This window comes from Acomys russatus, chromosome 12 (assembly GCF_903995435.1).
Source record: "Acomys russatus chromosome 12, mAcoRus1.1, whole genome shotgun sequence".
Classification (NCBI taxonomy): Eukaryota; Metazoa; Chordata; class Mammalia; order Rodentia; family Muridae; genus Acomys; species Acomys russatus.
In genome coordinates, this window is record NC_067148.1 from 42,120,225 (window position 1) to 42,133,698 (window position 13,474).

The window sequence follows — 13,474 nt, forward strand, 5'->3', positions numbered from 1 at the left end:
CCCAGCTGCCTCTGCCTCCCCAAGTGCTGAGACTAGAAGCCAAATGTGTAAAAGAATGTTGTTCCAATCTGAACAACTGTGAGGCTTCTGTGATTTATCTTGTTATTTATTTCTAGTTTTATTCCACTGTGATCTGATAAGATACTAGAAAATTATCAGCTCTTTTATATCTGTCAAGGCTTGTTTCACAGCCTAGAAAGTAGTCTAACTTCGAGACGGTCCTGTGGGCTGCCGAGATGTGCAGTTTACATCCTCTAAGAGGTAAAAGATTCCAGAAAGAACTCTTCAAAAAGCAGAATTGCCAACCTTAGTGTCAAATGATAAAACCCTTTGTTCTCCTGGGACTGTGTAGGATGAGCCTTAGGGGTGTCAGAGCCACCTACACAGATGGAAGATACCCTGAAGACCTGGTGTGGGGGGAGAGATGGTGCTGAGAATGGTTCTCAGCATGTCCTTGCTCCCTTCATCTCCAGTTCCTTTGTGGGATCCATCTGTCACTGAGGGTAGTGGAGGGCAAAGTCTGTTTCCAGGTGCCTGGTTACTGCTGGGCATCAGCTCCTGGGACTGTCCTATAGGCTCAGAGCCTTTGAGGACAGACGTTTATCCAAGCCCTGGGGGTTGCTGTTGTCTGAGAGACCCTGAGCCCACATCTCCAGAGCTTCTGAGGCAAGCACACTCCAGGATGGTGGCCAGCACCACCACTCCTGATGTCCTAGACCTGTGTGGCTTCTATCTGTGTGTGATGCTATGTATGTTCAGTTGGGGCATTTGCCAGGAGTAGAGAGAAGGACAGGAATCCCGAATTCTTAAATTATGCACAGCCTAGGGGAGCGCCTGCCCTGACAGGCAGCTGAAGGAGCCTTATTGTCTCAGTCTGGGTTTCAGAAGGCAGCGGTTCTCAGTGATTCCTTAACGCCTTTGACTCCAAAGGGTGAGTTTAAAGCTTGGGACAGTTTTACTGTTTACCGTTGCCTGTCCTTGAAGAGAGATTAGGACGTTCTTCTGACTACAAAATGAAGCTGCTCTCTGCCTGCAGAGCTGCCCTTCACCACAATCCAGATGTAAGCTCTGCACTCTCCAAGGCAGGAAAGGGTTGGTATGGCAGAAAGATGTTGGGGATGACTATAGCAGTGCTCCCCTCTTGGGAGGTGGAGGGGTAACTGAGGAAAATAGGAGATACAAGGGCCAGGTCGGGCAGGGACAGCTCTGCAGCCAGACCAGGGAAGCACCACAACTAGCCAGGAGATCTTGGTCTGGAAGGCAGAAGTCAGGGGAGGCATAGAGGCAGCATTCCCCTGGGAGTGTTGAGGGGACATGGTTGGTCCTTCTGGCTCCCAGCCTCTTCGTGCCCTTTTTCCTATTGGAGTCCATCTCTCCACAGGAGGCAACACAGCCTCTCTTGTGACCTGGCTCTGCAGGACAGGCGTGCATCTCCTGGTTCCCTGACCCCTTCACAGGGGGTGTGGAGACAACAGGTCTCTTTAGAAGATCCTCTGAGTGCCAGCATCAGCACACATTGGGTTCTGATGCATGCCGCCTGGAACCTTTCCTGAGGCAACCTCTTCTCTGCCCTAAAATTGACTCTTCCAGAAAAGGAAGGAAGGCCACGGTCATCCTTGATCCTCTCTGGCCAGTCCTTTGTACCACGCGTGGTCCCAGGCACCCTGGCTTCCATCCCCAGCAGTGTTTCCTCACAGTCCTGTGTGGGTATCTCAGGCATTTGATGAAAATGAATGCTCCGCTCTGCTGGCTTCTGAGGAGGACAACCGGTGCATGAGTCAGAAACTAGTGGGAGGTGAAAGCATGGCAAAGTGGTTCAGAAAAAAAAAAGGAGCCTTTGTGCCCCTCACCCTTAGCACCCAGGATGTGGTTGTGCCTGTGAAGGATGTGGTGGCTTCCTACAACTGTAGGCAGCTGGGGGATGCCAGCTGGGGGCATGGAGTTCATACAAGGAGAGGTCAGGTGCTGCATAGGGTGAGTCTGGGTGCCAGGAGCCATAAAGTATAGGGAGGAAGTGGAGAGAGGACCCTTGGCACTCACATGGGGCTGAGGGGCTCATCCAGCCCCAGGAGCTTAGTGTGGGTGTATACCTGGTACTTCCTGTCTGCCTCAGGAAGGCTTCCACAGGGCATCCTGGTGGGACAGGGCTGGCAAGTTACTCCTTCCCCAGCCTCCCCTGATGCTGGCATAACCACCAGGTGTGCCCAGCTGGCTCAGAAGTCCCCAGGCGCACTCACTGTACCCATGTGGTCTGGCATACATACACTGTGCTGCTGTATGGATTTAAGTGGGTACCAGACCTTGCTGGGGGATGGGGCGAGGCCTTACTGTTTTCTCTGCTTCCCCAGGCTCTGGATCAGGTCCAGAACACTTCCAGCAGCCCCTCCCATGGCCCCTCCCATAGCCCCTCCCACAGCTCCTCCCTAATGGAGGTCTCACATTGAAGGAAGGCTGGTTTGTTCTTCTGAATCTTCTCTGAAGTGCCTCCCGGGAATGATTTACACCTGTCCCTTTTCTCTCAAGACTCTGGTGTGTCCCACTACCTAGATCCCTTCCTCACTAGTGCCAGTTCAGAAATGTGACCATCTCTATACTAAGCCCACTGTCCAGACACAATCTTCAGGCTCTCTTCCTGAGCATACAGCCTCCTAGGGTACCCTGGCCTACCCAGCCTAGACCTACCTATGCCTATGGGGAATCTCAGTCCAGCAGGCACTAGCCTTGTGGCAGGCCCAGCTGCAGTGAGAGAAAGCCCAGGTTTGCAGAGCTCTGCCATCAGGCCTCTCGTGGCTCCATTTGCTGCTGGGGACTAGGCTCCTATTTAGTTGATTTTTTTTAAAGAGATTTCTTTATTTATTATTATGTATACAGTTCTCTGCCTGCATGTACAGCTGCAGGCCAGAAGAGAGTGTCTGATTACATTATAGATGGTTGTGAGCCACCATGTGGTTGCTGGGAATTGAACTCAGGACCTCTGGAACAGCAGTCAGTGCTCTTAATCTCTGAGCCATCTCTCCAGCCCTTTTTTAAAAAAATTATTTTTAATTGAACATAGGACTTCACTGTCATTGCTTTAGCCACACTGTCAAAACACGTGGTCCAGGGTCTGTTCTCACCGTGTGAGGAGGACTCCCATACCCAGCTCACTTCCCAGGGAATTTGGCCTGCTCGGTGCCACCCTGTCCCAGCTTTAGAAGCATTGGCCCTAACCATGCTGGGCACCCTGTCCAGGCTCAGGCAGTCCTATCCCAGCCCCTTCCCCTAGACCATGATAGGATAAGCTTGCTTCCTAGGGGGATGCTCCAGTGTCTGCTGCAACCTATGAATATCTCCTGTTCCCTGGGGTCTGACCTTGTCAGGTAGTTGATGGTTTTGTTGCCTATGACCTGGACTCTTTCTCCTCTGATCTGTCCACCCAGTGATGCCCTCCTGGCAGCACTGTGGGTGGCACCCTCTGGTCCCTTTGTTTGTTCTCCACTTTCTATGTGCGCCCCCCAGATGTTCCTTACCTGCCCCCCCCTCAAAGTTCAGGCCATGCGTTCTGGCTACACTCCAAGCTTCTCCACCAGGGTCTCATCTCAAGCCAGGTAGCACCAGGGCTAAATCTTAAGTGATGTGAGCTAGAACCAAACTCAGCTCTGGTCTGCGCCACCTCTGTTGCTGAGAGTTCAACTCATTTCTAATGTGAGACCTCAGTTTTCCCATCAGTACACAGGTAGTCACAGCAGGACCACCCTTCAACATACAGAATGTGGGGGAGCCGACTGTTCCCCCCAAGGACCCTGGCTTCACTGTGTTCTCTGGAGCCTACAGGCACTGGGTCTCCACCCTCTCCAGGCCATGCTCCTGAGCCTGGGACCTCCAGCTGCCCACATGAGCACTCAGTCCTTGGGTCACTCTGCCCATTGCTTCAGTAGGCTCCCTGGTGCCGAGCAGTGAGGAACAACTCGATGTTCTCCAAAATGGGTTACTAAGCAACACTAGGCTTTCCTCGAACCCACAGCTCTCTTCTGAGGACCAGCAAGGATCCCACAGTGCCCTGTGCAGTGCTGGAGCCCTCTGAGCCCCTTCTAGGTCTGAGAAACAACCAGCCTGGTGAATAGGAGCTAGGCTCTATCAGGAGATGCCCAGCATGGGCTTGGGGGGCAGGGAGGCATAGGGGGGCTAAGGAGCCAGATTCTGAGAAAGGATGTGATAATTGCATTCCCAGCTTCCCCTCACAGAGCAAAGGAAAGAAGCCCTCATCACCAGCCCACATCAACCACAACTGGTATTGAGCTCTGGGGAAATAGGTCACCTTTGAGCTTGTGCAGAGTTGAGCTTGGGGGATTATTTTTGGTCTCGCATTTCATCAGACTAAAGAGGAAAGACAGTTCATATTGCAATTTTCCAGCTTGGTTTATGATTGCCAAACACCAGGGCACAAATGTGCCCAGGGCTGGGTAGTATGATACAGCTCCGTGTACTAAGTTAGCAAGGCAGAGCAGGACCCTCTCCAATAACCCCCATTGGAGCAGCAGTGATCCCTGCCTGCCCTATGTTTGAGTCACTAGCTGACTCAGGTCAACCCTTGTGTTTGGAGATTGGCAGGCCTGGGCTCAGTCCCAGCAAGCTGTGCCTCCTGCCTTGGTTTCCATGGCTATGCAGGTGTTGGGAGAAACATGCTGGGGGTTTGAAGCAATGCAAGGCCAATGCTTGGTGCCAAAAGCCCATGGTAAGCTTGGGGAAAATAGAGGTCAGTGTTAGCACCAAAAAGTGCAAACAAGGGCCTCATGGGTCCCACTCTACGTGGGTGGGGACCTCACAAATACACAAACTTACTAAGGAAAGAGTCCATTAGGAGCCTTGGGCACAATGGTAGTTCTGTTTATCAACATGGCATAGAATTACCTGGGAGAAGGGTCTCTCCTACATTGGGTTGTTAAGTGGGTGGTCCACTGTGGGCAGCACCATTCCCTAGGCACAGAGTCCTGAACCATGTAAAAAATGGAGAGAATGAGGAGAGCACAAGCAAGCAAACACATGTGCATCCACATCTCTCTGCTCTTGCCTGTGGATGTGATGTGACCATCTGCGTTAAATCCCTCACTCCCTGAGTTGCTTTTGGTCAGGGATGAAACTAGGATGAGTGCTTTCTCCCGGTCACACAGACACACATTTCTGGTGCTTGTGGGCCCTGGCATGGGTCAGCAATGGGTGGGGAAGTGATGGGAGAGGGCACCTACCAGGAGGGAGAGCCAGTAAGTAACAGCCCCCATGTGGTCTTTTGCAGCTCAGCATCTCTTCATGGTCACTGCCTGCCGGGATCCTGACTATGGCACTCTTATCCAGGAGCTGTGCCTGAACAGCTTCAAAGAAGACATGGAGACCATCGGGAAGACTCTATGGTGTGACTGGGGAAAGACCATAGGGTGAGTCCTGTCAGGAGAGGAGGAGGCTAGCAGGCATGCCCTCTCCTTCCTAGTGGGGCATCAGGCCACGGGGTCTAAAAGGACACGACTAAGAGTCATTGGTATGTGGACATGAGCAGAGAGGAGGAGGAGGAGCTGTGTCCTCAATGGCTGTCCAGGTGTCCATGGGTACCAAGGAAGCAGGAGATGAAAGGTTCAGAATCGGTACCCATAACAACCAAGTGCAGGTCCTGGGGGCAGTTGAGCCCCCATTCAGTGCCAGAACCCTGGGTGACTGTCTTGTGACAGAAGCCAGGCCTTCAGGGAGCTCTCTGCTGGCTCCTTCCATCCTGCTGTCAAGCCAGAGCTGACATCCCACTTCTCTGCCCAGCTTATCCCATTGAAGCTTCAAGTTCAGGTCCTTGGGGGCCAGGTTATCACTGAAGGGATGATCCACAGCACCCCCCAGGGGTGGCACCCGCTTAACCTTTCCCCTATGAGACCCAGATTTTCAACCCAAAGGCCTACCTTCTTTCTAGCAGTGTTTGCTCACTGTCAGTCCCCAGGCACCCCACAGCAGTCTTGGAGGTTTTCCCTGACAGAGCCTCTCCACCAGCAGGAGGAAGGATCAAAGCTTGGCATGTCCATGGCACATGTTCTAGGCTTTGTTTCTACTTTGTTATGTGGGATTGGGGGCATCCTGGAGCACTAGTGGGTGAGTGTGCATGCATACGTGCTCGCTGCCAGCTCCATCTGGGGTTAAAGTGGTACCTGGGTCTAGAAGCTTAGCCCTCGGACAAAAAGTGTTCAAGAGATGAGCATTAGAGACGAAGACAGCCTTTGACCCATGGCCATAGAACAGAAAAAGGGAGAAGGTTTCTGCAGCCCGAGGAGTCAGGGCAGGAATGTTAACACAGAAAGAGTCAGATAAGGGGTGGGGATGCTCATGGCTTTTCTGGGAATCAGCAATGCTCTTCTAGAAACTCAGATATCCCTAATGCTGCTGCTGCCGCCACCACCACCACCACCACGTCGCCGCCTCCTTCTTTTCTTCTTCCTCTTCCTCTTCCTTCTCCTCTTCCTCCTCCTCCTCTTCCTCTTCCTCTTCCTTCTCCTCTTCCTCTTCCTCCTCCTCCCCCCGCTCCACCACCGTCACCGCTGCTGCCACCACCACCACCTCTTCTTCTCTTCTAGTTTCTAGTTCGGGTGGCTGGTAGTTTTCTTTAGCCTCGAAAGGACCATCAGCAGCCAGGCAAATCTAGGTCAAGTTCACCCTGTACTACTGCCTGGACAAAATACTTTTTGAATGATCTGCAGGGACATCCACGTGTAGAGCTAAAAGGAGTTTGACCCAAAACTCAAGGTGGCAAAGAAGGCAGGCATAATATAAAGGCAGAGACACCAAGCTTCATGACCAGAACCAGACCCTTGACATCTACAGGCCGTGGGAAGTCAGTGTTGTCTCAGAAGCCCCTCAGGTCCCTGGGAAGTCATCTACGCAGCTGTTAACCACATCACAGCAGAGTGGCTATCTGCAGCCGAGTGCCCGGGAACCGTGTGGTCTCCACTCCATGTTCTCTAGGCAGCTACAAGCTTGTGAAGCTCGGAGGTCTTTCTGGACTTTTCTCTGGGTAGCACAAGGCCCTTTCATGATAAATGGACTCTCATCCAGCTATGACAGGGCCGCCTGGTGTCTGAATGGATTGTGAAGGTGACTGAGGGCGTTTCACAGAACACGGTTTTCCTTCATCACCACGCACAGCACACAGTAGGTGTTCAGTCTTGGTGCCCTGTGATAAGGGGCACTTTCTTCCAGCATCCAAGAGAAAACAGAGAGAGTCTTGGGGACCCACTGTGGGGAAAAGGAGGAGTACAGGAAAGTTCCCTTGGGAAGATCTCCACAGGGCAAAGGGGCGGGGTGGTATCATTCACAAAGAGCTTGCTTGGTGATGTTCCAGAGGGACAGGCCCCATCTGGGTTCCTGCTGGAGGCCAGGCATGTCCTGTGGGATGACAAAGCTCTCAGGTGAGCTTCAGAGCCTCCCTGGTAGAGCATGGGGTGGGGAATACAGGCTAATGGGAGGCAGAACCCACTTTCCCTCATGAGCCTCAATTCAGACTTATCTCACCCCTTGGGCCCTCCCTGGCCTGCAGAGGGTCCTTCTCTCTTACTAAGTGAGGCCAGTGACCTTGTCTTTCCCTGCTTCTTTTCCGTGAGATGCTTTGCCTCAGCAGAGTCTAAGGTCACTCTTGTTGAGGACAGTCTCTAAAATGGAAAATTTAGTAAAAGCAGCTTAGGGGAAAACGGGGCATATTCTGCTTACAGTTCCATGTTCCAGTGATCACTGTGGGAAGTAGGAACTTCACATCATAGCCACGTCACACCCAGTCAGAGCAGAAAGAGCTGAACACACACATGCTTGCTTGCTTGCTTGCACTCTGATTTCTCCACTCATATAACACAGGACCTCCCGCCTAGGGAATGGAGCCACCCACAGTGGGCTGGGTCTTCCTACACCAGTTCACAATCCAGATAATTCTCCCACAGGCCAACCTGGTCTGGACAATGCCCAGGTGACTCTAGGTTGTGTCAAATTGACAGTTAAAAACCAATCATCACAGTGCGAGATGTCTGCGATTGTGGTGTGAGAGGAAGGCTTGGATCATGCACCTCTGTCAAAGCGCAGGATGGAGTGTTGGTTCCAGCTGGAGTGGGCTATGTAAACTCGGGCTCTTTGGCTCAGGGCCTACAGCCCTGTAGAAGGTGTCCATAGACCCCCCCCCCAGGCAAGCCCCACAGGGTGCAATGGGGTGCCGTGGGGATCCTTACCCACTCTCTTCTTACTCTGCTCTCCAGGGCTGCCTGGAGACATCTGGCCTCCTTTTCTAAGCTGAGGAATGAATCAGGAGTTGGAAAAGGAGAAAGGACAGGTTGTTAAAATCAGAACAGACTGTTCTTAGGGCTAATTGGCTTCCTGCCTCGGCTGAACAGTTTGTATTTAAATGAAAGTTGCATTTATTTTGCTCCAGGGAAGACACAGTAAGGGCCCTGAGGAGAATCGCTCACTGCCTGCCCCTCATAGATCAGTGATTGCTTGTATGTGCAGACTGACAGCAAGGGGAAGCCTGGCATAGATGACAGACACAGGCAGGGTGGACCAAAGACGTTCTGAAGCAGGAGCTGAGGGCTACAGATGGGAAAGGGAAAATGATTAGTGACCATAGTCAGCGCCTCAGGGTGGTTGCAGCAAGGAAAGTCCACATCACAGCGGCACCTCAACAGGTCATCTCGGGCCTGCAAGCTCTAGGTCTGTGGTCTGCACAGTGACAGCCCAAGTCACTGACCTCCTCTCTGGGTCCTGTGACCCCGTTGCATTCCACAGTGAGCGGGGTTTAAATTGCAGGTGGGGTTAACTTGCCAGGCCAGATGCTTATATTGTGGAGGGACTGCTCTGGATTACCCAGGTGCACAGAGTTAATCCAGGGCTCCCTAAGATGGTGCAGGCTCTTGCACTGCATGGCTTTCAGACTGGCCTTTACCCTTTGACAGCACTGGTCCTCGTCTGAGCACTTTCTCGCCTTGCCCACGGTTATCTCTTAAGTTCCAGGCTGGCTGGCAATCAGCTGTTTCTCCAAGGATCCATCATTGCTTCTATCATGGTATGAAATTTAGGACCCAAGATATGCATATTAGAATCCAGGCATGTACAACCCTGTATTTTGCACGCGCGCGCACACACACACACACACACACACATGCAGACACTGGATTACATGGAATCAGTGTGACCGCATAAAGCTAGATAGAAACACAGGTAGCCCCCCTCTCCGTAGGGACTTTAAGAATTGGCTTATGGAGCTGGATAAATGGCTCAGTGAGTGGGTAAGAGCCCTCTCTGGGCGAATATAAGGAGCTGATTTGGGTTCTCCAGGACCTCCCTAAAAGAACTGACACATGGCTGCACACACCTCTAACCCCAGTGCTGGAAGAAGAGACGGGGGATTGCTGGGCTTCCTGCCTGCTGGCTTAGCTGGTGGGGCCGGGGGAAGAGTAAGAAACCCAATCTCAATGGGAGAGCCTGTCTCAAAGGAACAGGGAGGAGCAACAGGGAAGGTTTATATCTGTGGTGTGGGCACGCATACAGGGTCATAGACACTAAAACAAAAACATAATTAATTTTTAAAAAAGAATTGGAAGGCTGGAGAGATGGCTCCGTGGTTAAGAGCACATGTTGTTCTTCTAGAGGGCCCAAGTCAGACTTACAGCCTCCGCTCACAACTTCCTGTCGTTCCAGCTTCAAGGATCTGACAACACCTTTTTTTCTGGCCTCCTTGGATAGCCGTACACATGAGGCTCGTGCACAGGCAGACACGAAAGAATTGGCCTGCACAGTGGGAGAATTTGGCAGATTCCACAGGGCAGGCAGCAGGCTGAGAATGTATACAGTAGGGCTTGCATATATGGGGAGATATATATATATATATGTCTCAGGGTTGAGTGTTTCCTATGGACCGGGCAAGGTCCACTCACCTCACAGGATTCTCTCTCGATTGTACGTGCTAAGCACACTCCCCAAGTTCCCTCAACAGCACCCAGACTGCTGTTTGATTTACTAAATTGGGCCTAGACCTGGCTATGTGACTACATTGGGTGAAGTTAGCGCTCCCTCCTGCCCTCCATCCCTTCCTAGTTCTCTAGTCCCGCTCACTTCCTGTGGCGGATATGTCATTGCCCTCTCCAGTTTCCTCCCTATGTTTCTTTTGCACAAATGAGCAGGTGTGTGCACTTTTCTTATATCTTCATTCTTAAAGGACAACATAAACCCAGGCAGTGATGGCGCACGCCTTTAATCCTAGACCCCTAGAGGCAGAAGCAGGCAGATCTCTCTGAGTTTGAGGTCACCCTGGTCTACGCAGCGGATTCCAGGACAGCCAGGGCTACAGAGAAACCCTGTCTCAAAAAACCAATAGGTAAATAAAATAATAAAGGACAATGTATAACTCCCCTGCCTCTTGCACTTTAGCTCCCGTGTTTACTTAGCGGCACATTATGGAACTTCCTCCCTAGCAGGACGTGGGAAGCTTCTCTGTTTTAATAATTGCATAATATTCCACTCTGAAGTTTCTCAACTGTCTTCCTATGAAGAGTCACTTCAGCTGTGTCCAGCATTTTTTTTCACTCACTCTTCACACAGACTGTCTGTGCCTTCCCACCTGTCACAAGGTCAGAAGGTGATGTCATGAGAATTGCAGCTTCCACCGTGTGTGCCCCATCTGCAGTGCCAGGGCCACCTGTGTCCTCAACGCTTTGCCAGTCAGACTGTGCTATTGTGTCAAAACTGTCGCTGAGAAGTGGCGTCTCTCTGAACATCCTTCACATGTTTTAGGGATCATTATTTTCTTTCTGTGACTTATTTGCTTAGATCTTTTTTAAAAATTGTGTTTCTGATGCTTTCTGAGGAGATTAGTGAATGCTAAGAAGACTCCGGGCAGAGCTCCTAGCTGTCTGCAGGTGTCAGCCATCTTGTACTTTCTGTTGATGAGATTTTTGTTTTTCATTTTGTTTTGTTGTTGTTGTTTTGTTTTTTGGGAAAGGGTTTCTCTGTCCTGGGAACTCACTGTGTAGACCAGGCTGGCCTTGAACTCACAAAGATCTGCCTGCCTCTACCTCCCAAGTGCTGGGATTAAAAGGCTTGTACCACCACCCACCCAGCAACATGCATTTTTTTTTTAAACTCAGTCAGATTTGTCACTCTTCCTGATGGCTTTTCTTTGAGCTTATATAGTTCTGTTTGCTGCAGCTACATCCACACTAAGCTGGAGTTTATGCCTGTGAAGTAGGAATCAAATTCTATCTTTTCCTGGATTGTTTCATTTATTACAAAGTCTGTCTTTTGGCTGGTGGCTTGAGATGTGTCCTTTAAAGGACACCGAGACTTTACTGAGAGAGGTGGGATGATTTCAATCCAGCCAGATCTGAGTCTGCAGCCCAGGACAAAACAGGCAGCGAGGAGGACCTCTGCCTGGAGGGAGGAGCCACCTGGTTATTTTTAAATTACTCTGTGGCCCAGGGGTATGGCTCAGTGATGTAGCATGTACCTGTTTCTGGAAGGCCCTGGGCACCATCCCAAGCAACACACACACATACACACACACACACACTCCCACGCACAGTCCCACATACACACACACACATACATACACATACACGTACATAAACACATGTACACTCAATAGGGGGACACAGCTATATGTGTCTCAGAGACAGAAATTGTCAAGAAGCAGCACAGAGAAGCCAATAGTTTTCAGGATACTTTCCCACAAGCAGAGAGGGCTTACCTCAGCCCATGGCCTGCTTTGATTTTTGTGTGGTCAAGCTATGCAACCATTTTGAGTTTTTGGTTTTCAACACAGTGTTACTCTGTAGTCCAGGCTGACATGGAACATCCTACATAGGCCTAGCTTGCCTTGAAACTTGTGGCCACCCTCTCAGCTTTGCTATGAACACTTACCTGACAAGGTTAAGTAACAATTAAATTACTTGAGAGCCTAGCTACTCAAACCAGCCCAGGGCTTGACAGCACTCCTCCACTTTGGCTGTGACCCTCACAGCCCTGTTTCTCATCCATTACCCCCTGGGTGGGTCTGTCAAGAAGCTCAATGGGAGAGCAGCTCAGGATTAGGCTGAGTCCTTGATGATAACACAGGGCATCTCAGGGTCAGCAGAATCCAGCAGGAACCAGCAAAAGGAATGGAGTCAGTGCCAGGCCTCTCCGTGTGCTGGGCTGAAAGGTGCCATTACTAGGGTTATCTCATTAAACCAAAGGCCTGGCCTGCTAATGGAAACATAAGGGCATCTAGTGTATTAACTGGGAATCTAATCTAACTGGGTAAGGTAGAGAGAACGTGGAAAAAAAAAAAAAAGGTATCATGGGAAAGTCACTACCAAAGACTTCGCTGCAGGTGTTGAGAGAGAGAGAAAGAGAGAGAGAGAGAGAGAGAGAGAGAGAGAGAGAGAGAGAGAGAGAGAGAGAGAGAGAGAGAAGGCAAAGCAACAGAAGGACCTAGAACTTGCCAGACAGATCCAGCTAGAAAGCAGATGCTTTGGTTCTTTTTAACTTATTTTAAATCTTTATTTATCATGATTAATGTCCGGGGAGCATATGCGCCACAACCCATGTGTAGAGATCAGAGGACAACTTGCTGGAGTTGGTTCCTTCCTTCTACCACGTGGGTCCCAGGAATTGAACTCGGGTTATCAGGCTTGGTTGCTGGTGCCTTTACCCACTGAGCCAGCTTGCCAGCCCTAACCTGATTTTTAATCTGGTTCATGAAAACACAGGGATTGTACATGCTAGGTGGGCACAGTGTGACATTTGATACACATGCACTTTGTGTAAATGTTTAGGTCAGGGTTAAACATCCTGTCACAAGCATTTATCCTTACAACTTAATAGTGAGAGCATTCAAAACCTCTCCTCCCTCTCTTTAAACAGTACCATAGTCACTGTTCTTGCTGGATTCCCTCCCCCGCCCCCCCACTGCCCCCATGCTGTGCAATCTCAAGGCAATGTTCCCAGTCGGCACCCTAATTTCCCCCCACACTTTTAGGGGGGAAGTGCGTCTTATGGTCCAAAAAAAATACAGTAAGTAAGCTGTTACTTCATTCCAGCCTTTCCCCACTCCTCCCTGGCCTGTCTGGCCACCCATTGCCCATGAGCCCTCTGTTGTCAGCTGTCTTATGGCCAGTGCATGAGATTCCAGGTGTGAGTGAGACCATCTGTCTGCCTTTCTGTGCCTGGCTTCCCTCACTTAAGGACTTGGTTCCGTCCCTGTCCCAACAGTGGAATTAGTGTCAGGCCGGAGTGTTTATAGCACGTTGTATTTACTCGGTTGTCCAGTAACGAACATTTGGATTCTCTCTGTCTCTCAAATGGTGTGACCAGGGCTTCAGGGAAGGTGTGAGCATGGATGTCTCTTCAACAGAGCCTCACGTCTAGACAAATCAGATAATTGCTTGCTGGGCTGTGTGGTACTGTTGAAGTTCTCAAAGAAAGTGGCTATTTCTTACCTCGTGAGAGACAC

General features: G+C 50.7%; 1 protein-coding gene across 1 annotated transcript in view; it reads left to right on the forward strand.

Annotated features, from left to right (window-relative positions):
- Positions 1 to 13,474, forward strand: part of Ramp1 (receptor activity modifying protein 1) — a 47,059-nt gene that overhangs the window by 11,756 nt on the left and 21,829 nt on the right. Inside the window, exon 2 of the mRNA XM_051154352.1 lies at positions 5,273 to 5,411. Within this exon, the coding sequence (XP_051010309.1) occupies positions 5,273 to 5,411 (139 nt within the window). The remainder of the gene's footprint in view (positions 1 to 5,272; positions 5,412 to 13,474) is intronic.